Source organism: Lates calcarifer, linkage group LG1 (genome assembly GCF_001640805.2).
Source record: "Lates calcarifer isolate ASB-BC8 linkage group LG1, TLL_Latcal_v3, whole genome shotgun sequence".
NCBI classification, from domain to species: domain Eukaryota; kingdom Metazoa; phylum Chordata; class Actinopteri; family Centropomidae; genus Lates; species Lates calcarifer.
The window spans coordinates 18,457,029-18,482,727 of NC_066833.1; the positions used below are offsets into that span (position 1 = coordinate 18,457,029).

At 39.6% G+C, this 25,699-nt stretch overlaps 1 protein-coding gene across 5 annotated transcripts in view; it reads right to left on the bottom strand.

Annotated features, from left to right (window-relative positions):
- ubr3 (ubiquitin protein ligase E3 component n-recognin 3) overlaps nt 1-25,699 on the bottom strand; it is a 37,722-nt gene that overhangs the window by 5,296 nt on the left and 6,727 nt on the right. For 2 of the 5 annotated variants that reach the window (XM_051071411.1, XM_018684762.2), the window contains exons 10-34: nt 25,479-25,612; nt 25,231-25,317; nt 25,087-25,152; nt 24,898-24,987; nt 24,668-24,796; nt 24,523-24,575; nt 24,282-24,415; nt 23,375-23,460; nt 23,150-23,291; nt 22,040-22,136; nt 20,876-21,017; nt 20,399-20,503; nt 20,137-20,307; nt 19,217-19,249; nt 17,867-18,312; nt 16,609-16,697; nt 14,513-14,662; nt 13,582-13,715; nt 12,924-13,034; nt 12,318-12,518; nt 10,656-10,792; nt 7,337-7,422; nt 4,101-4,206; nt 2,267-2,367; nt 1,054-1,178 (exon numbers count right to left, since the gene is read on the bottom strand). In XM_051071411.1, the coding sequence (XP_050927368.1) occupies nt 1,054-1,178; nt 2,267-2,367; nt 4,101-4,206; nt 7,337-7,422; nt 10,656-10,792; nt 12,318-12,518; nt 12,924-13,034; nt 13,582-13,715; nt 14,513-14,662; nt 16,609-16,697; nt 17,867-18,312; nt 19,217-19,249; nt 20,137-20,307; nt 20,399-20,503; nt 20,876-21,017; nt 22,040-22,136; nt 23,150-23,291; nt 23,375-23,460; nt 24,282-24,415; nt 24,523-24,575; nt 24,668-24,796; nt 24,898-24,987; nt 25,087-25,152; nt 25,231-25,317; nt 25,479-25,612 (3,155 nt within the window). The remainder of the gene's footprint in view (nt 1-1,053; nt 1,179-2,266; nt 2,368-4,100; nt 4,207-7,336; nt 7,423-10,655; nt 10,793-12,317; nt 12,519-12,923; nt 13,035-13,581; nt 13,716-14,512; nt 14,663-16,608; nt 16,698-17,866; nt 18,313-19,216; nt 19,250-20,136; nt 20,308-20,398; nt 20,504-20,875; nt 21,018-22,039; nt 22,137-23,149; nt 23,292-23,374; nt 23,461-24,281; nt 24,416-24,522; nt 24,576-24,667; nt 24,797-24,897; nt 24,988-25,086; nt 25,153-25,230; nt 25,318-25,478; nt 25,613-25,699) is intronic. The other 3 variants (XM_018684763.2, XM_018684765.2, XM_018684764.2) reach the window with 3 other exon arrangements.

Genomic DNA, 25,699 nt, shown 5'->3' on the forward strand with positions numbered 1-25,699 from the left:
TAAGCCAGCCACTCACTAATACTGATTTAATAGACTGAAGACAGATAGCCAAATTAATGCAACACTCTCGAGCAATCACACTTTTCCAGATAATGAAGATTGATACTGTAGACAGCACATAAATGAAATTGGAAAGGGGTTAATTCATCTCAATAGTAAGTAATATATAGTGATTTACCGCGGTTCAAGGAAACAATCAGAAGAAACAACTGTTTCAACAAGCGGCAGATGTAAGTAGACGTTTAACACACAGATATTCTCTGGTAGGATTGAAACTACACTGAGGGCACAGAATAATTATAGTTCTCCTCCAAACTATTTCAGAAGTACTAAGAAATTTTATGTTGTCAGAAGTGCTGGGCCATTAACTTTATATTTATGAGCATCTTTTTCAGCCCAATTTCTATTTAAGGTTCTGATTTAAAGTTTTAGGCCTCCAGTGTAGCTATGGGGCATATTTTTCCTTTAAATGAATGGGTGCTGGTTTTGTTTGCAGATGCAGGTTGAATGCATCTCCACACCATTTCACTGATTGATGAGTGGCAGCAACACTCAAAGAAACACAACAATGTGTCAAGTTCAAATCTTGAAGAAAATTCTGATTAGAAAAGGCTTCACGAAGAAAGACATGCATTCAATGTCAGTGACGCACACAATGCATTGTGACTTCTGCTTGTTTACAAAGAAACTCCACAGGGCACCATTAAGTTTAATATAATGATTAGGAGTACACAGAGACGCACTGCCTACAGAGGTCCATTAAGGAAATCCACACAAGAGGAAAGGAAAACTAACAAAATTCATAAAAGTCCAGAAATAAGCACAGTCCCAATAATATAGAAAAAAATAAACCGCCTTAAATAATGAACTGACACGTGAAATTACATTATTGTCAGAGAGGTCACAATCTCATGTTAAAGCCTCTGTGCATTGCAGTGTAGGGACAAAAGGAAAGGAAGAAAACACCTATGTTTGAGACTAGAGAAGGTAAAATTAGCACAAGCATGTCATTAAGAATAATCTTAGGCTCCTGTGATGTGATTTCACTTTTACCTTCTTAAGAGCTCCAGATGTGCTCCAGGCCTGTCTTTCCTCTGGGCTGAACCTGGCTGACAGAGCAGCCAGAGCCTGGGTCAACTGCAGGTTGTACAGCATCTTCACCACACAGGTAAAGTGTTCTACACAGGAGGAGATGGTGACACTGTGAGCATGTGTTATTTTGAAATTTAAAAGATCCCTCTAGCATCCAAAAAAAGCTCACTCAATGCTAGTTGAGGGAGGTTGGCAGTTATTCAAAGGGGCACTGCATTGTATTTGATCCCTCTGTTCTGCATAGACTGCCTCACTGAACAGTGTGCAGGATAATTAGCAGAGCACTTCAGGTGGAAAATGCAGCCTGAAAGATATTTAAGTTTGATAGTGAAAAAGAACAACAAAGAGTGCCATTCATTTTCTTCCACAGCAAAGAGTTGCTGACAGCTCCACCGTCCTGGTCACTGTGACAAGTGTTGTTACGCACAAACGAACAGTAAAATAAAAAAAAAAAGGAGGCCATCCATTTTAATCACCGCTCATTGACCAATCATGGCTCCTCCTTTCTTTTTCTCTCTTAAAAAAAAAATCTATTTTAAGACAGAGGTTTTGTAACCCCATTCATTATGTTTTGTTCAAATTCATTAAGCCCATTACTGTTTCATTCATGTGCCCCTCTCATCCTGTTGCAATGAAAAATAAATAAATAAAATCAATTCTCTCCATCCTACAATTATTAAATTACGGTTTTGTTTTAGTTTTTTTACATAAATGTTATATAACATAAATGTTATTATATTATGAACCACAACCTGGAGAAAAATCTCCAAACTGTCCCTGCAAGCGGTCAAGCTAATTCAGTCATCAATGAGATGATCTGCCTGCTGCAACACCTCTCCTTATTAAACATGACTGCAGTGTGTTGGGCAGGCCGGGTCTTTAGGAGGCCCTCCACCCACCTCTTCACCTTTTCCTGTGAAGGGCAAAGATGGAGGAGATGTGACAACAAGCCACAGATGAAGGGCGCACGAAGGATGTGCAGCCCTCCCATCACCAGGGTTGTGTCCCTCTGATCCTGAGCCCTCCCAAATAGCAGCAACAGGAGCAAAGATAAGAGATGTGAAATGCTTCTTTCCTGCACTCAGCCCTGATTACCATTGATAATGGGGGTGTCCTCCACTGAGCAACGCCGCGCTCTCTTGTCATGTCATGATGCAAGCAGAGAAACTGTTACCTTTACGCAGAGGCTGAGGCATCGTTAGCACAAAGATAATCAGGAGGGACGGGACGTCTCGAAACAGCATGGGCACCTCGGGTCTCTCTTCATCAAAGCTACTGCAAAACAAGAAAAGAGCTTTTCATTAATCACAAGGTACTGTCAAATAGCTATTGTGATGGAAAATAATATAAGAATTATCATTTATCAACTATAATCCATATGTTAATGCAGATAGTGAAACAAAGGTACTCACTTTAATTGAAATTACAAATCCATCCAAATGTTGATGTAAATGTTATGTAAGCATTAGAAAATAAAATCTGTTTTATAAACTAGGAAACATTTTAAAAGAGTAATTTGAGAGTAGAATTTTCTCAGATCAAATCATAAAAAAACAACAACCAAAAAATCACATACACCAATAATCGGACCCTTCCTACATTTTCAGTTTTCATTCATGAATACATGAATATCCTGATACATGCTAATATGTATTATTAATTCAGGTGTCATTCACTGTATGTGCATGTTGAATTTCTATAATACATAAATTAGGCAGCAGAATTCACTATCTAATAATCTAAATCATGAACTTGCACAAACGTTTTAATAAATTCATTGTAAGTGCAGGTAAGCCAGCAATGTTACATGTTGTTGTTTGATTGAAAGGGGGATTTTAAAAAGATATGAGAGCAAAGGTCTTGCTGTGTATGTAGTTTTAAATTCGCTTAACAAATACATGGCTTGAAAAGGCCCATTCCATGCATTTCCAGACGAACTTCCTTGAGCCCTAGTTACATATTCATATTGTGTGCCACCTCCATTTAAACATCTTCTGTTGACAATTCAGCAAGGTTCCAATCTCCACTCTACTCTTGAAAGGCCTCTAGGGTTTTGAATGAGAGGAACTGCACTTAAAGAATAATACCTTCCATTACCAGAGCACTCACCAGTTAATTCCACTGTGCATCGGAGGAAAGCCTTAGAGGACAGAGCTTTCAACCCTGCATAAACCACTCTATACAAACTATACTTGCGCAACTATAATATACTAATAAAAAGAGGCCAGAGCAACGTTTTGCATCTATGCAGAAACATCTCTCTCTGTCCTGTTTAACTAGGCTAGATCAGGTTGACTGCCTAAGGGTGTCAATGACAGTGCTCCCTCCTGTAACCCTGACAAAGTATTTTTAAACACCAAATGGCTCCTTGGAGAAAACTGTATGGCTATGGGCACTTTAGTAGTAACAGGTCTAAAAGCTGTCTTACAGCGTTAACAGGGAGGAAAGGATGTTAAAGCTCAACTTGTATTGTTAAGTGCTGCAACTACAACTGACAAACAAAACCATCTGTGCATAAAACAGCATATTCTGACATACAAAAGTGATTCAAGACAGAAGACGGCAGTGTGTGTGAGGCAGAAACCATGTCTTTTGAATTTTGTTAAATACAGTTTTCAGTTGAAGTCAGGTGGACAGCTGGGAGCTGAGATGGCGTACTGGTGTCGGTGTGGTGCAGTTGTTCTCAGTACAGTGAATTTGACAGGGTCGCTTTTGCTCTCTGTAGAGTGCCCGGTAATTTGCCAGATGCAGCAATTATTGGTATCTATGGAAACCACGCATGGTCCCTTTTCTGTTTTTAGCTTGTCTTTGTGTGGAAGAAAAAAGCTGTTGGGGGCAGGAGGAAATGGTGGCATTTAAGGGGAGGACAAAGTGGTGCTTTGATTGCATGTTTATGAGAGGGAGGTGGTGGAGTGGTGGGAAAAGTACAGATTGGGGGTATGTATAGGGTATGAGCATATTTATAGATTTACTGTTAGTGGAGGTACTTAAGAGAGAAAGTCACTCACTCTGCCTCTTTGTTTTGTGCAATCTGAGTCAGCTTAGTCCAGGGATTGTAGGCTGAATCAATGCTGTACAGACGCATGTGCATGGCCAGCACATGGAACAACTGATCTGAGAGGGGGGAAAAAAACAAAACACATCATTATTTATGTGTAAGCTCTGACAGGAACAAAACCATGTGTCTGTTTATCTTGGTGTCCATTGTCACACGCCACCAGCAACCAGTGTAGATCAAATGATGAAAGCAGTTTGACTTGAACTGACTGCAGGCTAATGGTTTGGCTCAGATAAAACCAGGCCAAGCCAGATGGATACATGGTAGCGCTTCATAGCCTCAAGCAAGTATTTGGTCAGGTCACACCTGTTCATTGTGAAACTAATGGAACATGAAGAAAGACCCCCTGTGCACACACAATCTCTTGTGTACAAGCTAGCTTTTAATAGCAGGACATTTCAAAGCCTCTAAAGTCTTTTTCTAGAGGAAACCTGTTACAAGTACCAAAATTCATGACATTACAGCTAACCTTAATGTGGGTAAAAGGCAGGAGGTTGGCCTTCTCATTTTAAATGACAAAATCATTCTTACAAAATTAAGAAAGAAATTAGAAATTAGAAATTAGAAATTAGAATTAGAATTAGAATTAGAAATTAGAATTAGAATTAGAAATTAGAATTAGAATTGCATAAGAGAAATCACCTATGAACCATACACTGAAATCAGTGCCACTAAACCAATCAGTTCCAGTTAGTCTCATCTTAAGGTAAATGCAACAATGTTCTGTAAAGCCTAAACCTTTTCCAAAGAGCAACACTAATCTATCTGATTTTGTTTGATGGGGAATTATGGTACTGTAATGCAGCAAAGTGCTTCCAATAACCAGCTTTGCAATTTGACTTGTGTGTGAACTATCAATACTTAGAGCAACACTGCCCTCCACAGGTTGCACAGACACAGCATTAAGAAAGCAAAGTGTCTGTGCTAGTGGTTGGTTACGTCCCATCTGTCTTAACAGTGGCTTGTTTCCTCTCTTCCCTCACTACTCCTCGACCTCTTTAGAGGGAATTAACCTGGGAGAAGCAAGGGAAGGGAGGGTGAGAGGTAAATGAGAACTAGAAGAGAGATGAATAAATTCAGGGCTGTAAATTCCTACTTCTGTCATTAAGGTCCAAAATGTATACAGATGGAAAAGACTGATTAAAAGCCTCAAGTCCAATATCTGATCGCAGTTGTTTGTCATGTGTCGCCAAATTAAAGGGAAACTCTTTTCTGGTGTGAAATACTTCCTAAAACATTACAGTGTGCTCTAACACAGTTGCAACAAATCTAACCATAAATTAGTGTTATTCTGCTTCCTACACTACTGATAGAACTGCAAGACACTCAGGCACAAAAGAAAAGAGGAACCAGCGAAACAAAAGCAGCAGCATTTCTAGGGTAATGGGATGTGTCCTGTGTGTCAGAGAAGTTTAACTCAACCATGAGATGAATCCACACTATGGAGCTTCACCATAGCTGTACTGAGGACTACTTGCCTAGTTTCTGAAAGCCAGCTAATGTCTCTTTATACAGTCTGATCCACCTGACTGGACAACCTGCCTTTTTCATGGTAACGATTTTGACCTCATTCTGCTGTGCACTCACCTTTAATGGCAGATATTTGAAAATTACATATGTCCTCTTTGTGCATATGACCATAGAGTGGTCTACATGTAAAATCATGCCAGACACACAAAAAACTGGGGGGTGGGGGAGTCGTCAAACAACCCAAATACAGCTGTCAACACTCACCAAGTACTGCAAGTCTGCACAACTGAGGTCAATGTGATTTGCCTTTAAACTCCCTGTACAGTGGCAGCCACACATTCCCTGAGAATAATTCAAATATTTGCAGTTAAATAAACGAAGGACATGCTATTCTGAGGGTGGATTCTGTAGAGTTGATTTAGCTCATTTCAAGGGAACTGCAGGCAGCCTGCCACCGTGGTCCATCGTATCCTCATCAGTTGAACAGAAGAAGTGCCTACTGGGAAACAGGCTTAGGAACCCCATGGGCTCTCACAGTTAACACACGTCTGTCATTTTCCTTCAGATCCATTTCCCTAAGAAGAATGAACACTAATGTACTGCAGCTGAGTAAATTTGGCTGTCAGCACGGCTACATGGTTAATGTAGCTCAAAAATGGCAAACCTCCAGTGTGAAATCTCTTTTTTGTCACTCAAGGATGACAGGACATTTCACTGCAGCAGCAGTCCATATATCTTTGACTGAATAATTAAGCAAACAGAAAATGGGATGTAGTCTGAACAACAAACTTCACTGTGACACCTTCATATATACCTTTTAGCATTCACCCACAAATATTGTAACAATTGATAAAAACTGAGGATTTTAATCACTAATCAATAGAGTAAATGTTGGTAGTGGATGATGATCAGTTTTTTTTAATGGTTCAACTAAGGTAACCATTTTCATCTTCAACTAGACACATGTCCTCATCAGCTGTGACACAATCAGCTAAAACAGCACTTGACCCATTTGTCTGCTTCATTTACTCTGACTACTCCCAACACCTCACCTGCGACAGCATCTGTCCTTGCCTGCCATTGCTAATCGCCCCTTAGTTTTTTCCCCCCTTTTTCTTTTAATGGTTCATTGCTGTAACATGGAAGAATGGGTTTGATCACAAGTCAGACACCTGATTATAGCCAGCCTGCATTAACACACAGTAAAACACCATTTTATTCAAAAATCTGTGAAAACACTGCAGGTCACTTAAAACCCACAGACAAGGCATGATCACAAATAGTTCAGCTCTTATTTTGCACCCACATTTTCTATTTTAAACAAGATATATATATGGACACATTAGGAAAAGGGGATTGGTCACTTTGTCTACTGACTGTCTTTCTATTGTAATTCTATTGTTATTGAATGATATTCCAGTCCAGTACTGGATGCTATTCATTCTAATGTTGCAGTTCTGCATGGGCTTTTGACTAAAAAAGTGTTGGTTAAACACAAATGTGACATAAAATGGATATAGGATCCATAAAATGTTACCTGACTGTTTTTGATTTGTATCAAAAATCTATTATTTAATTGCCCCATAGGCAGACTAATACTAAGCCATAGCCAACTGATAAAATATCAACTCAATATACTGGATATTAGTGAACTTGGCTATGGGGTTTTGCAGAGAAATTATAAAAGATGAGGAGGTCTTGGGAGTAAATACTTACTGAGACATGAGCGTTTGGCAGCTGCACTGGCTCCTCCAGAACACAGGTTTCCTCCCCGATGCACAAGCTCCAACTCCAGGTTGGTCCTGAAGAGACAGAGCTGTGGGCATTAGTAGATACACATAGACTAAACACACACTAAACACACACACAGACATACAAACAACCCTACCACTGTCCCAGAAGTGATCATTTTCCAATGGATAAAATGGTGACAAGCAGCACATCTCACATTATACCTGCACATTGAACTTGAATCATCAGGCAGTGTGTGGCAAATGCTGGCCAAAGAACAAGTAGGAAGCAGTGATTCAATTAAATAAACAACACAGATATTCATTAAAGGGTTTTTGGAAAATGTTAATTTAGCTATATTTCAGCTTTTTATATCCATGGAACACTTTGATTTTCACGCTACATGCCACATGTACTACTTTTGTCCTCTCTGAAGGTCTAAAGATAGAGAGTATAGTATGGTGAACAAATTGTAAAGCCCCCTGAGGCAAATTTGTGATTTGTTATATTGGGCTATGTAGTATAACTGTTTTTTTGTCATGTATTGCAGGATACAAAAATCATATGTTTTGGGTGCTGTATTCCTTTAAAACCAGCCATTAAAGCAGAGAGTATGCCTGTGTGAGAGGGAGTCTGGGTACTGGTATAAATGGCTGAGTAGCATCATATTCAGCTTTTGGTTATGTAGCCTGGCTCTTTTACCAGTTTGATTTAGGAAGATGAAAGATGCTACCTAGTCAAGCCTATTTGCCATTTAATGTGCCTGTTTTGCAGCAGCAATTCCATATCAAATAAATGACAGCTTTCCAAGACTGATTTTGCACAAGCTGGACCATTAGCATAAAAGCTGTTCCAACCACAGTTCACGCATAATCCTCAATGTGCATTTCCCATGCATATCCAAACACGTTTTACTCCTGAATTTTAATTCCCCAATACCAAAACAGTGAAAAAATAAACTAAAACCTTTAACAAAGTACATAGATGGTTGAAAACAGATAGGCATTACTAAAATAAGACTGATCTCAGCCTGTTTTCATCCTGCCACCGGCCATTTCTTTCTATGCGCTGGGAAGGTGGGGGCAAATCCTTGGGTTTCCTGGGAGAAAAAGCAATTTCACATAGATAATGCAGCCATGGTGAAGCTCCATCTGGCTTTTGCTGATAAGAGCACCCCTGTGACAGAGGAATTTTCCACTCCTCTGGCAATTTGCGCTGTTCATTGAACTTCAGAGAGCCAACAGGCACCCAGACGTACTCAGGGGATCTTTCTGTTCAGGGTGGAGGGCTGAGAGAACCACAGCACTGGGTGGGCAAAAGGTCTTGATGGTTACGCTATAGGAAGGGCAGAGTTTTTGGGAATGGGAGTGCTGTGGTTGGAGACCCCAAGCCAGTCATTTCTCTTACCTGTGACCAATCTCTTGAGGAGATACAAATACCTGAGAAAAGGAAGGCATAATTTTTTTATCCAAGATTATATTTCTGGCCTATTCGCCAGAAGAAGGTTGGAGGGTGACATGAAATTAAGATTCCTGAAAGACCAGTGGTCCTAAAATTCAGCCACAGAAAATGTAATAAATCCATATTCAGTCAGACCTAATAAGTCAAGCTACAGCAAGACTTGACACAACTTTATTGCAGCCTAAAGTGACAAAGCTGCTAATGCTGCTTTAAAAAAATCAGTTCTTGAAACACTTCCAGGACCAATACAACAGCTTAATGAGAAATATGAAGAAAACAAATCAAATACACCTTCACAGTTCTCTGAACAACTTAGAAAAAATGCAAAGTAATCCATATACTTGGTACAAGTACTATGCAACAACTGCAGTATTGAATTTCAGTTCCAGTTCAAGGATCCTCTCAGGAGTAAAAGACTTACAAAGTAAGACCAACACCGAAAAGAGGATGCTAATGTCTTTTTGCATTGACGAACACTGTTACTCAAGATGAGGAGCTGGCCTTTAGAGTCAAGTGGAAGAGCAAGTCAGCATTTATTCCACTGCTCTCAACAGTCAGTGGTGTGTGGATGTGTGTAAAAATGTGTGAGCTGGTGCAGAGAGAAGACCTCCAAGTTCGAGTGCTGCAGACATAGAGGTCTGTAGCTAGACAGAATCACTTTGAGATAACCCAATACGACTGAGACATTCATTAACAGATTCACAAACGTGTACGCACAACAACTTCTTAAGATCCTAGAAAAAGAAACAGATTATTAAACAAGGTGCATGAACATTCTTGTTTAATTAATTTTTTTTGTTGCCATATTTAAGGATCAATATGTGGCTCATCCACACTGCCTTGTGGGGTGGGATAAAAGGACACCAAATCATATGTATATACTTGCAAGTATTTGTTTTATCAAACCATCTATCCATTTCCAGCCACATAAGCTGGTCTAGATCATGATGGCAGCAGGCTAAATGAAGCTACGCTCTCCAACTCCTGCTGTGAGATCCTCAGAAAGTCCAAGGGCTTCCAGTTGGATGTGACTGAAGCAGCATAACTTGTCCAGAAGGCATATGAGCAGATGGCCCACCAACATCCACAACCTCCATTAAACACACAGTAGTTGCACTTCTAAGGCATCCTGTCAGGAAATTCTTTCAGCCAAAGCCCACACGGAATCAATGTCATCAGTGTGTCAGAACCTCATCCGTTTCATGATATGAAAGTAACTAACTACAGTTCATAATCATAGGTGAGGGCTGGAGTGTACATCAAATGATAAATAAATCGATAAATCAAGTGCTTCTGCTTCAGGCTTTGTTACCACTTCACCGCAGCGTGTACCAGAGTCCAAAACACATGCATAGGCTAGATGGGCAAACTCCATCATTACTGACATATCCTTTTAAGACTTAAGATTTGGTCTAAGGATCCACAACCACAACAGAATCTGCCTTGATCCTCCTGAATCTGAGGTATGACAGTGAGTCTTGCTTATTTTTCCATATCGTTAGCCATACTGTAATGTTTCTCAGGAAACCTAAGCAGTGTGATAATGGAGCACACTCTCTAGATAATCACCAATTGGGGCCAATTTAGGTTAGGATATCCTATTAGAAGCTGTTACCCTGTCAAGACAACTCCCAGGGTCACACTGACATGAAGATTAGGTGGGATTCTCACTTTACCAGACAAAATTACCTTTTCTCTGTACTTTTTCTTCATTAGACATACGACATACAACCACAACCCCATGAATAAAGGTTTGCGAATTTACTGTAGAACTTACATAATCACTGCTCAGGGGGGTTTTATTAGCCAATCTCATCTAATCACAGCGTGACTCTGTTCTTACCTTGCCACAGAGTACATGAAGAGGAAATCATTGTCAGGGGAGCCAGGGTTCTTGCCGTAGTCCATGTATTTCTTCTGAGTGGTGTTCTTGATGTCTTTGATAACCAGCTCCATCTCTTTACTCAAATTGGACTCCGTCTTTAAAAGATAAGAACAAAATGAAGTCAAAATTCCTCTTGAATGAAATTTGAGGGGCCAGCCTAAGCTAAGAAATTATAGTTCTTTGATCAAATCAACAACTCCAGAAACCTGCATAAAATAATTTTATAGCATCAACACTTAAAATTTCCCAACTATCTGTCTCACAAAGAGACTGTGAACAGTGTAAGCATACAATCATAGAAAACATCCATTTGTAACTCTTAAGTTTTCTGAAAGGAAGAGCAGGTAAAAGCTTTTCATTTGTGTCCCTTTGTGCCGAAGAAAACAGTTGAGTCAAGCAGATTTAATCTGTTTACAGTCTAAAAACCCCACAGGAAAACATCTTCACATTCACAGACTTTTTACACTGTGTAGATTTATTTCCACTTCATTCATCTCCAGCAGTACACATTGCTATAAACCATTTGAATTCAAACTTCTGACTTGAAAATCAAAAGAGAGAGAGATTTTACACACAAGGAGGGTATGTAAGAATCAATATGTACTGTAATGGTTCATCAAAGGAAGGGTGATTCTAATAAATGACCTGAGCAATATAAATGACCTGATAGCTGTTAACCCTTCCTGTTAACTAGTCTTTGCAATTATATGAGCTGCATTTTTGCCCCGACTCTGTGGGAAGTGCTGTGAGAAAATGGCGTGCCAACTTAAAGACACACAATCTTCTGCTGTGATGAGCACTTAGATGTTTGTTCCAGTTTCAGGTTTAAAAACCTATTTTGACCTTGCAGGGCTTCTGTTAGATGTCTAACCCCATACCTTTTCAAGGCATGCTGCATGTTTTCTGTTTTCAGTTTTCAGTGAGTTTTGAGGTAGTGGTTTCAGTCATTTCCAAGCAGTATAAAAACTAACTACAGAACTGAAGCTTTCTTGGTTACTAATGAATTCAAATAAAAATTAATTAATTAAAATTATTATTTTATTTTTTTAATATTAGCGGCTGATTCAATTATACAACTGCATGTAGCAGTACTCCAGTAGGTGACTTAGTGATGGATTACTAATAATACTAACATGTGAGCATACTTACAACTGTACCACTATGGTTATTTTAAGCCTAGATACAACAATAACTAGTTTTAACCGTTTTAAAGTGTGCATCAGATGTACAGCACAGTACAGTTCTGTTTGCACAAGTAAAAACAGCATCAAGCATTGTGCCAATCATGAGAACTATAGATTATAATATACATTTAAATATATGTGATACAATCAGAAACAAAATTGTATCACTGGATCTAGTAAACACTGACTCTTCACGGATCACAGGTGTTTGATTAAATTAGGAGTTTGTTTCTGAATTCCTAAGAACTAATCACCCTGTTTCCATCTGCTTCAATGGTCAACACTCCATTACAATTTGGCCTAAGCTGATTGTTTGTACTAATTATAATCACTGTCTGTTACCACCAGCCACTAATGAGCTGACTGTAAAGCACAGCTGTGTAAAACATACAGGATGCTTTTAGCGATAAACTCCTGGCTCAATCATAAAACTTACAGGGAAAAGGCCAAGTTTCTCCTGAAGATCTTCTACCTCCTTTACAAGCACACATGTCTTCTTGTTTGTGGGTGTGTGCCAGGCACCAGCCTCTGTGCCCCGCCCAGGGCGACAGGGAAGGACACTATTGGCAAACTGTCGACAGAGTGGGCACGTAAATTCACCCTTGTCAACAGAGAAACCCTGGAGGACCTGGTCATTCTTTTCAGAGAAAAAAAAGACAGAAAAAAGGGAGAGGAGAGAGAGAGAGAAATAGAGAGAGAGAAACATGAAAGTTAAATTTGATCTGTGCAATCTAAACTCAAAACTGATACATAGTTTTTTAAAAGTATATATGTATATATATATATATTCATGATTGCATGATTTGTTAAAATGTATCATGTATGTAAGTTCTTACATTTAAGTAAAGCAGTACTCAGTTTCTGATACAACACAGATAAGTGAGTAAACTTCTCACACTGAAGTAGCTATAATTAGTGTTGGGTATAGTCACTTGACTAATGACTGGAATGATTAAGCAATTGCTGACAAAATTGTTATTGATTGTGATTGAATGTTCTGTCAAATAACCAATCACTTTATAAGATCCAAGCTTTCTCTTACCCTCAGAGACTCCATGTATGACTTGTGGCAATCTATATGCAAAGTGTGACCACAGGTCTGGACGTAGACACCCCCATCCCAACCTATTGACACAGACTGCAGGCAAGAACTCTGCATAATTCAAAGGAGAAAAATTGCATCCATTAGAATAAACAAATAGGTCCTCAAGCATTCAACATCATGGACCTTTTGTTTATTAGTAAAGATTTCATAGATTTCTTTAAATGTATGAATTAAACAAACCACCATATACTAAGTGAAAATGAATCAGCTTATTATTCTGCTGTGTTTTGTGAGGTATTTACAAGGCTTCTCTTCACTAACAACTTGACTACAAGAGAAAATAAACAGAACTGTATTTGGTTAGATCCAAGTCAACTAGTGTAATTACTATCACAGGCATGTAAGACGTGTATTCATTTAAAAAGAACCATCCAACATCCTACAGTTTCTTTGGCAGATTTTGATGCTTATTTTGCAGATATGCATGTAAACCCAGGGTCAAGACATTCATAGTCAGGATGAGAACCATATAATTTGAGCTGCTGAAGCCATCATTTTATATACAAAAATCCATATCCCTGCAAGTGCTCTAAGCACTTTCAGTCTTTTTTTCTCTCTAGTGTAAAGCTGGCAATATTTTCTGTAATACACCCACATCTTTGAAGAACCGCTGCATGAGCGTGAGCCTGACATCATGTGCCACTCCACACGTGTCTGCAGGGTAGATGTGCTCTTCATCAGTCGTTGGGAGATTCTTAGCCTCTTTGTTTTTGCAGCGATGCCCGAGCACTGAAAGATAATCACAGAGGTCAGTGATGAATGACGATGAATCTATCCAACTTATTTAGTATGTACAAAAAAAAGTAAAGGCTTGTGATCAGAGTTCACACAGTATTAGTGCTGCAACTTACAATTAATTGCACTACTGATTGATCAGTTTATTTTTATTTTTCAGTTGATTATTAGATTCCAAAAAATCTTGAATATTGGCCATCATAATTTACCAAATCTCAAAATTAGATTGTTTTCACTCATAAGCAAAATCATTTACAATGATGTAAAACAGAAAAGGAAAACAAATTCTTCCAAAGCAGTGGCTATGGAGCTCATTTAAGTTCTTCACAAATACATAACTCTCAAAGCAGTAGATTTACGTAGATTTTACAAGTTGATGCTCAGGTCAGAACCTTCTGAACTGTTTTACAATGTGACTAATTACTAATCAAAAATGCCATTTATTTGGACGACAGTGAGTGATCCTCCCTGTCCACAAAAATGGAAAAGAAACTGCCTCTTACAGTAGGCTTCATAAACGAGTGAGCAGGGATCAACATGAATGATAAATGAGCTAATTAAAACAACGGTTAACCTGCCTATTCAAAATTTGATTCCCAATATGGCAGATCAATAGTGCTATGAAAGACTGTTTTTGGCAAGACTGTCAATATTGTAATAAAATGTGAAGTCTGTGAAAAACTACTCCTGTTAAATTTGGTGGAAGGGCTCCACATTGCCAGTCATTTATAATTGTACAACAAAATCAAGACAGTGAAACTGGAAAAGAAGGATGCTGGGAAGTGCAGTACCTGAGGATGCCTGGAGGAGAACTACTAGGCCAGTGGGACGGTCCTCAGTGGATGGTCCACTTTGGCCACAGATCACACAGTCATAAAGAACCTCAGACTCCATCACTTCAGATGCTCCTAGATCCATGGCTGCCTCAGTGTCAGGGGATTCTGTCACAAAGAAAAGGAGAAAAACTTAAATCTCAGTTCACAAAAGCTTTCCTGTGAATACTTTGAATTGAGGTAACAATCCATGATGAAGGGGCTGACCATTCCAGGCGACAAATAACACTTTTACACTGAAATTAATAAAGTCTAAGAACATACCTATTCTTATTTCCTATGTGTTTTTTCCTTAAAACAGTTACAGGGAGAAGACTGGAGATAGAAGGCCAAAATGGGACTTGAGCAATGAAGTATGTAATGTCCATATATTAACACTGAGAACATAAGTAAATTCACTCTCTGTCACCCCTATCTGCACAATTTGTACAACACTAGAAATTAATTACTGATGTGAAATTAGTTTTAAATGTTAAGAACTGTGTTCAATTTCAGCAGTAAGTATTGTGCAGAAATGTCAAGCTGTGTTGGAAATTGATTTATTGCTTTATGGAGGAATATGTTCTCAGGAGAGGTCATCGTGTTCCTGGGGAAATGAAAGCTGTTTGCATTAGATGTCAATGCTACAGCTTTAGCCTCAGGCCATCCCAGTACACACACCCACCAATGTGCACACAAACACACACAAACCAAAGGTAAGATGACAAGGACACAAACTGCTGGTTTGCTGCTGATTTTTTGCCTCCCACAGCATAATTTTATGGTTCCTCTTTAAAATATTGCATGCACGCAATAGATTTGCAACACTAGACCTAATGGACAGTAATTGATTTAGAAGGGTCAGCTCACAAATTATGATCTCACTAACCTCTGTCTACAACTGCTGATAGGTAACCTGTGTTTGAGATTTATGTCTTCATCTTAGGACAACAGTGGTGATTGGAATTTGTTTAATAAGTTTAAAAGCTCAACTGCAACATCTGCAACATCAGATACCTTAATTATGTCTCAGTCCTGAAGAATATAATGCTAAATGCTCTACTGCAGGTAAATTCAAAGATATTTACAGCAATGCAAAGCCAACAGTAAGCTTGAAGTAAAGAAACTAAAGTTGCTGCTCAGGAAATGTACAGAAAGAGGTCAGAATACAGTCCTGCCAGTATGGTCCATCTGATCACAGCAGCCATTATTCATTCACTAACCATGCTGTGTCAGGATGGGCCCTTAGAGTCCAGCCCACTATTAGTGCTTTGATCCTATGTGCCCTCAGCCAGCAGCCACCCACACTCCCACAGGAGCACTCTCCTCTCAATTTCTCCTAACAGGCCCGCAGAAACCACAGGCACGGACTCGGCCCACTGTCACCTTGTCCCAGTGTAAAAGGAATAGCAACGATAGGTTTATTTCAGCCAGCAGTGCTTTTCTTTGAAGGCTACAGTGGCAAGATGTCCTTCAAACAAGGCATTAATGTGTGTTTTGTGCTTTTATAAAGGTCTGTACACCTACGTCAGAGCAAACCTAGATGGAGAAGCACATTCTATCAGACTGGTTGTTGTAGCTGTATGATAGAATATACAAAGGAGCTCTCTGGTAAATAAAAAAATAACCAGAGAAATTTTTTAACTTCACAGAAATTTAACTGTGACCATACAAAACCAATGCATGTTTTCAAGCATGCTAATTACAAAAAAACACAAAGTTTATACCTCTAACACACATCTCATCTTATGCAGGTATTAACTAAATGGGGTCAGCGACCATTCTTCACCTGCTTCTTTGGCAAGGTTACTGTAGACCAAATAATGCTCTTTGATATATAGTGTTACAGTAAGAATGCCAAGTAATTGTGGTAGTACATGTGCCGCACTGCTGCTGTTGCTGCTGCCGCTGCCTTTCTGCTTAGGCAGAGCGTTCTGTCATGAAAGAAGGCAAACTCTTTGCAAACAGAATTTGGGGAGTGGCTTCTGATGTGATAGTAAATGATGTGTTAGTAATTGAAAAGCTAGAAGACCATGAAACTGAAGCAATAAAAAGGTGAGCTGGCCTTTTCTTACCAACATCCATAGCTGTTTCCATGAAACTCTTCTGCCTGGATGCAAATTCAGCAAGCAATTTCTGCTGTCTCTCTCTGGCCCTCTGACGCCTGAAAGAAAGAATGAGTGAAATACTACTGGACAAATCTGCAGCAATGTGAACAACAACCCAGTTTTTAAAATCTTGAATTCCAAAACCATATGAAAAATGTGTGTATGTAACTATAATATTACAGTCTATTGAATAAGAAATAACTTAAATTCTACCAACAAGACTGTATTGAAACAGTTAAATAAATTTTATGGCAGCCACTTGTTAAGTTAATTAATTACTGCCCTTCCACTTCACAAATGCAGTACAGTGTTATGCGAATAAGCATGTCTGTTGTGCAGAGCATGTATCCCCTGATCAACCCAAGCATGTGCAACAGATTCTTCAGTGTAGCAAGGGATACGGTTACATACGTGTCTGATTTCAACAAAGCTGTGCTGTGAAACTTGGAATGGGTGATTATTAAACTAAAACGGTAGGTTGAGCCTCACTCTGCAGACATACAGGTCGAGAGCTGACTGTAAATTAAGTCCCTAATAAGAGGACATAAACAAATGCTGACAGGAGCGTCGCAGCTCAATAATTTTCACTGATGGCTTCAGGGGAGCCGACAACCGGCCTGAGGAATGGGCAGCAGCTTCTCACTTCATACTGGCACTGACCGCACTGCTGCTCGACTGTTGCCATGGTAACCGTTTTAGTTCTTGTGAATGGGACTCAATTCTACCTTTACCTTTGTCTGTGGGGCGAAGCCAACCCCAAAAGCAGGCCATTATCAAATGGTTATAGCCCATTCCATCATCATTAGAGGAGAGAAATGGGGGACATGGACTAGTGGGTGAATGTGAGGTGAAAAGCCAAAATCCACTGAGCTTGACTTGATGTACAGAGTCAATGGCAATACATAGTGTATAAGGGCACAGGTTATTGTCTCTCTAAAAAAATAATAGGCAGACATTTGATATCTTCAGAAATCATTTAGAATCTTGAAACTTTGCTAAAAAGAAGCTTAAAAGGCTGCAGCTTTGGCCACATATTAATGGTGACATACAGAATATTTGCATCTCTGTTTTAAAGGGGCTGTCTCAGATATGTTAAGAAAGGGGTTGTTGTTGCAAATATTCTAATACAAATCTTGTAAGCTTCTTATAAATAAAGTATAAATAAAGCAATATTAATATGCAAAATGGAGCTATACAAATTCAAACCAATTGCAGATTACGGTACCTTTCTTCTTTATCCATGGCTTTCTTGTCAGTGGGACTGTTCTTCTTTGGTGGCACTGGAGGACACACCTTTCCGCAAATGTCCTGAATGCTACGCTTGATTTGGCAGCTGCGCGTGGCTGCCTTGGTGAGGATGCGCTCAATGGCTGTAATGCCATCTCCATGAGCGTGACGGCTCGTGTCCATATCCTCTAGCCAGGACGCTGACAGAGAGTTCTGTTTGGATGACAGCTTCTGGTGGAGCTTGATGAGGAGGGACAGCATGCTTTCGCGGATCTCCAGAATCTCTGTTACCAACTGCGGGGGTGTGCCTGGTGGGACCCAGCGTGTTGAGGAGCTCTTGGGCCTGACAACCTGGGTTGCTTCAGTGTTGCTGCGGTTGATTATCTCCTGGAACTTCCTCCTGCGCTCTGCCACAAGGCTGAACACCTGAGCTTCACGTAGGTTCTAGAAAAGCATTTAACATATACATTTCTTTATATAAATTCCATATTTTATGAACATTTTTATGTGTAACACCTTACAACACCATGAGAGACACACATTTGTTCTGACAAGGGTGATCTAAGCCTACAAGAACCCACTGTGAACATGTATGGTTCATAGATACTGTCACACACATACAAACTCATTTTACAGCACTTTATACATTTCAAGTATCAAGCCCACACTGTATCAACACAATATGCAAACAGAGAGGAATGAGAAAACTTTGTGACTAACATCCCATTGAATTGCACCTTCATGTGGGTGCTTTGGCATATCTGTCTTTAAGCACCTAAAATTACATCTCTAATAGTCTGATAGACTTTGATGGATTGGAGAGGTGCTTCATTATCATAGTCAGACAGGGACAATGAATATAAAAGTCAAATTAAATGTCCATTATAAAATTTCAGCTGACGTCTCACGAATACCTTCGCTGATAATGCTCAGAACAACCTTATTCCTAGAAAAAAAATTCTAATCATCCTGAAGTAAAAGCACACAAGCCATCTGAAGGATTGCCCTGACCTGACCTGACAAGAAGGACCTGAGCCACACTGTTAAATAAACATACATCATATGGCCCAGTCAAAGCGACATCAATCATACTGACATGCAGTTAAAAAGCGTTTACCCAAACCTGCATTACACACGTAATTAGTTTCAGCAGTCAAGAGGGAGGGGAACCTGCTGAAGCATGACATTATACACACGCCATAACACACCAAGGCAGCCCTCCATTGAAAGGCACAAAACAAACATGTGCACAGAAATTTTTCCATAATAAAGATAAAATAGACAAATGCAGCTGCTAGTGGCATCAGAGCCATCATCTGTTTTTATAGAAATGGATGCAGACAGCTACCTCTCTCCAATTGCCTGTAAGACGCCTGGAGTTCTGTGGAGCGAGTACAGCAAAATGAACAACAATAATAATGATATGAAAGAGGAACATGAAGGTACCAAACAAACAATATAAGATAATAAATAAAGCCTACGCATGCCAGGGCTGAGCTCAAAGAAAATGTGAAAAAACAGTATCAAACACATCAAATATTTCCTTCAAGGTTGTGACCCTAAACTTTGTCAACAACACTGTAAAGCCTGGCACATTACAGATATGTAATTTTCTGACAGATGTATAAAGTACTTCACATTGTGTCACTGCACTACAGAAAACACTATTTTAATTAGTATTGGAAATATGCTTATTTAATTTCCCTCTCTGGGCACCAGAAGCCAGAAGCCAGTTAGCTTAGCTTAGCACAAAGTCAGTAAACAGAGGGTAACAGCTAGCCTACCAGAACTAAACCTAAACCTCCCTAATAACACTTTAGATCTCATTTGTCTAATGTTTAAAATAGTGGTTTTACACAGGGTTGTGTCAGACTATTTCTAAATCAAGAGCAGTGACTCCCTATAGTTGCCACTGAGCATAGGCGACACGTGCCATGTTATGTGCCGAATTGTGGAAACCACGCCTAACCGGCAGTGTGCAGGTTCACTGACTGATGTAGACAAAAAGACACCAAAAAAAAACTGACAGCAACACAGGCCTTGCATGCTTGACGCTTCGAGTGATTATGGCAAACCTTTAAGCAGACAACTGCCTACCAATACAAACCAGTAGATGCTGAGAAAAATATCTGCGCTTGAGCACTGAGATGCTCAGCTGCCCTCCCTAGTCACTGCCACTGCCAGGAGCCACACAGTTAATAACAAATTGAGACCTAGAACAGACTGGTATTGTAATTCAGCTCAGCCTTTAGCAGAGCTACCTTTTACCTGGCCATAAGAGGAGGCTTCAGTGCTGGTGCTGGGAGGGGCCTCTCTCTTCACCTCAGGGGCTGTCTCAGGAACCCGAACCCTCACAAAGTTGATGACGTGGTGCAAGTTGGAGAGGAGGTTGGTGCCAGGGAACCAGCTATCATGGCAGTGCTCCTCAATGCAAGGCTCCTGGAAGCATAAGATACACATTTTGTAGGACACTGGTTTGCAGTCTATACAGCGAGAAGACTGGCTGTAACTTAAAGCGCTCATATCTCACCTCATCCTCCTTGTTTTCTTGAACTTGGTTGTCCAAGCCCAGCTCAATCAGGTACAGCACCATGCACAGCACATGCTCAGACATGTTCTGATGATCCATCCATATCTACAACATATCAAGCTATTAGTTTAAACTGAAGAACATATAAAACCCTTAAGTTTGTCACAATTTACAGTTTGAACTAATTAATCAACCTCACTACAGATATCAGCAACACCCATGCAGTTAAAAAAGAGTTAATCTGTCACTGTCTTTGTCTTTTTGTTTCTAGATTATGCTTCATTGACACAATGAGGTCTGTTCATTTTGCACTGCACCTTCTGCATTTTGTCAGTCCTACACCGTACCAATGTCTTGAAATATGTCAACATCAATTAATAGCTAAGTCATATTAATTGTGCACCAATTAAATATGGCAAACAGAGGTGCTTCTAATTTAGTTCAAGGAGTAAATTAAGATGCAAGTGAAAAGCTCACCTTGTAAAGGAGAGTGAATATCACAATGTGCAGTGTCTTGCAGTGCAACAGCTTGATTAGGCCTTTGTAACATGGGTGCAGAGGAGTCCTCTCCTTGTAAGGTGGCCATGGGTTGCCAGTGTGAATGCCAGACTGCTTCAAACTAGGTGAAGTCATCATCAACAAGAAAAAGAAAAATATCAGCAGAACAATCAGCAGTTATACTCATAAGAATGTGTAATAGCTTAAATGCTCTTGAGGGTTGAATTTCCAACAACAAGCAAAATAAGAGTTTGATGAAGTGACACCTAACACTGTTGAGGGTAATTCATTGTACAAAAGATTTCAGTCTACACAACAGAACAGCTGATGGCCAGCACAGTCGCTATTAGTGATGATGGGATCATTGTTATACAAAACCAAGGCCAGCTTGACAGGCAATCCATCATATCCAAACAGTGTGAATGAGCAACATGAGGCTGGTATCAGACTCTGAAGGTGGGAATGGCAGCTTCAATATGTCTCAAGGATATGGCTCTGTTCTATCTGGTTTGGAAAACCAAATAATATCAAAGAAAAGGGTATATGCTGTATGTGAAAGAAGTACAATTAACTACACAAGTAATCTATCAACTCTTTCAATTACAGTTATGCCAAAAAAAATCCCATTATAAAAAGGTTATCTTCCCAACCACCACAGCACTCAGTGAGGGACCCTTTGGTATAATTAGCATCCCTGCACGTTCCGGTAACTTTAAAGAAAATTAACCCCAAGGTATCTCCTTCACCACCTCCACTGACACGTTTGTCTTGGGAGACGTCTGTACCACAATCAAACAAGAAAGATTTCCTCAATTCTATTACAATTTAGACTGAAATATTGATTCTTCCCGACAGCTATCTAATTGGAACCAACTCTAGCACCCAGCAGACCTGACCTTTCTTATCATGTCCTTTCATGAGCAGGTGAGAGAGGGGACCCTATGACACTGAGCAGAGCATGATGCAGGTTGGCTTTGATAGGAATGACTGAACATGAATAGTCCAACAAAAGAACAGAAAACTGTCGAGCAAAATGAAGATGAAAAAAACTATGTGATGAGATTTTAAAATGAAAACCGCTGTTCCAAATGATATAAACAAGCCATTTATTTAGGGGAAATTAAGGCAACAGTGTTAACTTACAATGCTGAGTATCTGTCCATCGCTGACTGGACGTCACGCCGATAGACAGTTCTGAGAACGACCATGATGGGGTCAAACTCCTTTTCCCACACCTCCGCTAATTGAGTAAAGGGAGAGAAATGCTTTGTAACCTCTGGTACCAAGTGACATTGATTCACTTTCCTCATGTTTTCACCTCCTCTATATAAGTGGTATAAGCCTGACCCCAAGTGGCTGGCTGAACAAATGACACAGACCTAATCCTGAGGACTTATTCAGACCTAACACTTTTTTTTTTTTTTTTTTTTTTTTACTTGTTTCAACCCACAAATTAGAATATAAAGCATGTGGTCGGAAACACAATGCATGTGATATATTTATTTATTTATTTTTGAGGAGACAATACTCATTCTCTCTCAGTAGGTTATGTAAGATATCTTATTATTAAAGTAGGCACTAAGCATACATTTGTTTCTATTTCATGCCATACTACATCAATAATATCAGCCTAATTAGAGTAATGCATCAAGGACTACTTTAGAGTAAAGATTATGATCTATTGAAAAAAAACTGTTGTATATGCCAGAATATATAAATTACTTTGCTCCTCTTAATGGTGAACAATTTAAATGTTTGTACACACACAATATTTAATTGTCCTCTGCACAAATAAAGAACATTTGTTGGATTCAGTTTAGTTGGACTTATCAGTAGTGAGTTCTACACCATAATGTAGCAATCAAAGTGCTGTTGATGTTAGGAAATATTTTTTATTTTGTTTTCCATTCAAATATAAAATACAGTCCAGTGATTTGCTTAATATTACATTGCACACTGTCCCAATATTTTAAAATCTATTTGCAGTTTTTCCCCATTTTCTCCCAATTTGGAACGCCCATTTCCATCCACACTGCAGTCCTTATTACTGTTGACACTAGAGTTGTCCAGTGGAGGGCAGCAGATAGACATGTGTACCTCTCAACTTAAGGTTCATACCATTTTCCAGGTTTATACCCGTGTAGATGCTACACGGAAAGAGTTCAGGATACAGAACAATAACCCTTACTGGCTTACCACCCACAAATAGCAGTTTACCACATGTTTAAATAGTTTGTTATTAAATAATCCTACCTTTGGGTGTGTACATGCCCTGCTGCATAGAGCCTCCAGGCTCAAAAACAGGAGCCTTGAAGTCAGCCACAGCAGAGAGCATTTCCTCAAAACTACAGCTCCCTGGGACAATGCCACTTTTTGGGTTGGGATTCTCAGGAATCTAAAGAAACATTCTTAAGGAAAAAAAGGTTGTCCTGGATGACTGAATATAGTTGAATATATTTAGCAAGTACTGAAGGATACAAGGTCTAACAGCGCACTGTGTGTACGGTCATTCATACACAACTGTGAGACCATCTCAGCCCGAAGGATCTCATCATCTGTCATCCCTGTAAGTGAGCATGAGAGTGAGAGTTAATGTAAAGTTGGAAAGTTGAAAGTAGTTGAAATGTATAAATGCATTTGCAGTGCATTAGTCTGTTTGGTTGGCTTGTGAGTATTTGCAGTTGTGCATCTGTTGTCAGATTGATGAAGATGTTTTTTTGATTTGCATGTGTTTTCTTAAGTCACAGTGTGTTGAGCTCTCTCTGCCAACGTATGAGTACAGCCCTACATTAAATACCAACAGCAGAACTCAGAATGTAGGCTTTATTTAAGCAAATATCATGTTAACTGGGTTTAATCAGTGTGGGCAAAGGTCTGCCTGTTTCTTTAATAATACTGGCAGAGGGATTACAAGCAAAGGATGGACCAGTGTCATTTTATCTAACACTGGCATGAAATGCAAATGGAGTGGCTTGGTGGCTAGCGCTGTCATTTCACACCAAGAGGCTGTCAGCCAACAGGTGTGTTAAAGCCTAAATAAATGCAGCTCTTGCGATTTGAAAGTTGCATTCTTTCAAAGTCAAAACTTTGATTCATAAAAAAAAACATCACTCAGCCCTGCTTTTGAGTCTGCTGAGCACTGTCTACCCCCCTTTTGCAATCTCTACTAATGATGTGTTAACAAATCAGGTAGTGATCACTCGGTCTCTACCAATGTAAGTTGCCTAGACAAGGATAAAACAATAGCACTGCACTGTCATACTTAGCGAATACATTATGAGTTTGATGGAACTGTATTTACTGTGGGACTATTTTATCATATTGTAAGGTATTTGTTATTGTGGTACTTCCTGTACCACAATAACTCCTTTACTGTACCACTTACCCAAATGGATGCGAAGGCTTGTCAGTATGACCAGGAAGGTCAGTGCTCCTTCAAGCATCGGTCTCTCCTGCTCAGAGTCTAACACGGCATTCTGATGCTGAGACGCCATGGTCAACAGGTCAACCACTTTGAACCTATGTGGCAGAAAACAGTGTAAATGCACAAACTGCCACTAATCCGTGTGTGAATTGAAATGCATTATGCCCTAACAAGAAAATCATACATGTGTAAGATAGCCTACCTCTCAAAAACACTTGAGATAAAGTAGTCAGGGTCTAGTCTCGATGCACAAACCTGTAAAACAATAAATACGGATAAAGGGATTTAAATGATTGCAAAAAACTGCTAGACAAAATAAGCTTTGCATGGGATCCAGCAGTCCTAACCTGGAGCAGATAGATGTCTGGGTCAATCATTGAGTTGCAGAAGTGTGACTGCACATAAGTCATAGCCTGTCCCTTGATCTGCAGACCATTCCTGACCCACATGTTGCTGTGGATCTCTGACAGGCATGCCTACAGCCACACAAAGCAAATGTATCATTAATACATAACTACAGGCATATGCAGATGAATACAAATTGTGAAACAACTTTATTCACCCTTTAGTGTTATACCTGGATTTGGAGTGGATGCACCATGATCTTCATAAGCATCTCTTGGTCAGGCAGGAGGCTGTCCAAGTCCAGACCTTGGCACTTTATAGCCTGGGAATTTTCAACCAAACAATTAACTTTAAAACACATAAAAACATGTGCAAATATTCTGAAGAGTCATGCCTCAAGAGATAAGAGCCTCTGACATACCTTACTGAGGAACATGGCATAGTAGCGGTGCAGTGGCAGGTGAAATGTCACTTGATTTGGAGCAGGCTATGAAAAACATATAAGTCATGAGAAACAGGAGAGATGAATACTTGCTTTTAAGTTCAGCACTTTATTTCAATTTACCTCATCAATGAAGCCAATGGCATCAAACCAGATCTGGAGGGTTTCCAAACAGTAGCGTACCACAGTTTTAGTATATTCCTGTGTCTCCTGTTAACAGACGATTTAACATGTTAAAAATTTATACAGGGTTATACAGTAAGTGCATGCAGCACAGGATGCTTGAGATGCATGTTCCAGCAATCGAGATAATCAGGAATGCACACCGGAGCTGTGTGTGAGAGCAGTCTTAGTGTGAAGACAGGACTTACTTTGACTTTGCAGTGTGTTAAGAGACCCCACATTGGCTGTGCACAGGCTTCAAGCTCTGCTGCAAACGCTGCATAGTATGTCTGAGACTCAAATTCCACATGTTCATTCAGCTCCCGCTTATTGAGGTTCATACCTATCACAGCGGGAAATAGTTTAAATAGACAGTTGACACGTTACATGGCTTTGTAATTCTAAGATAAACTACCACAACTAAATTCTG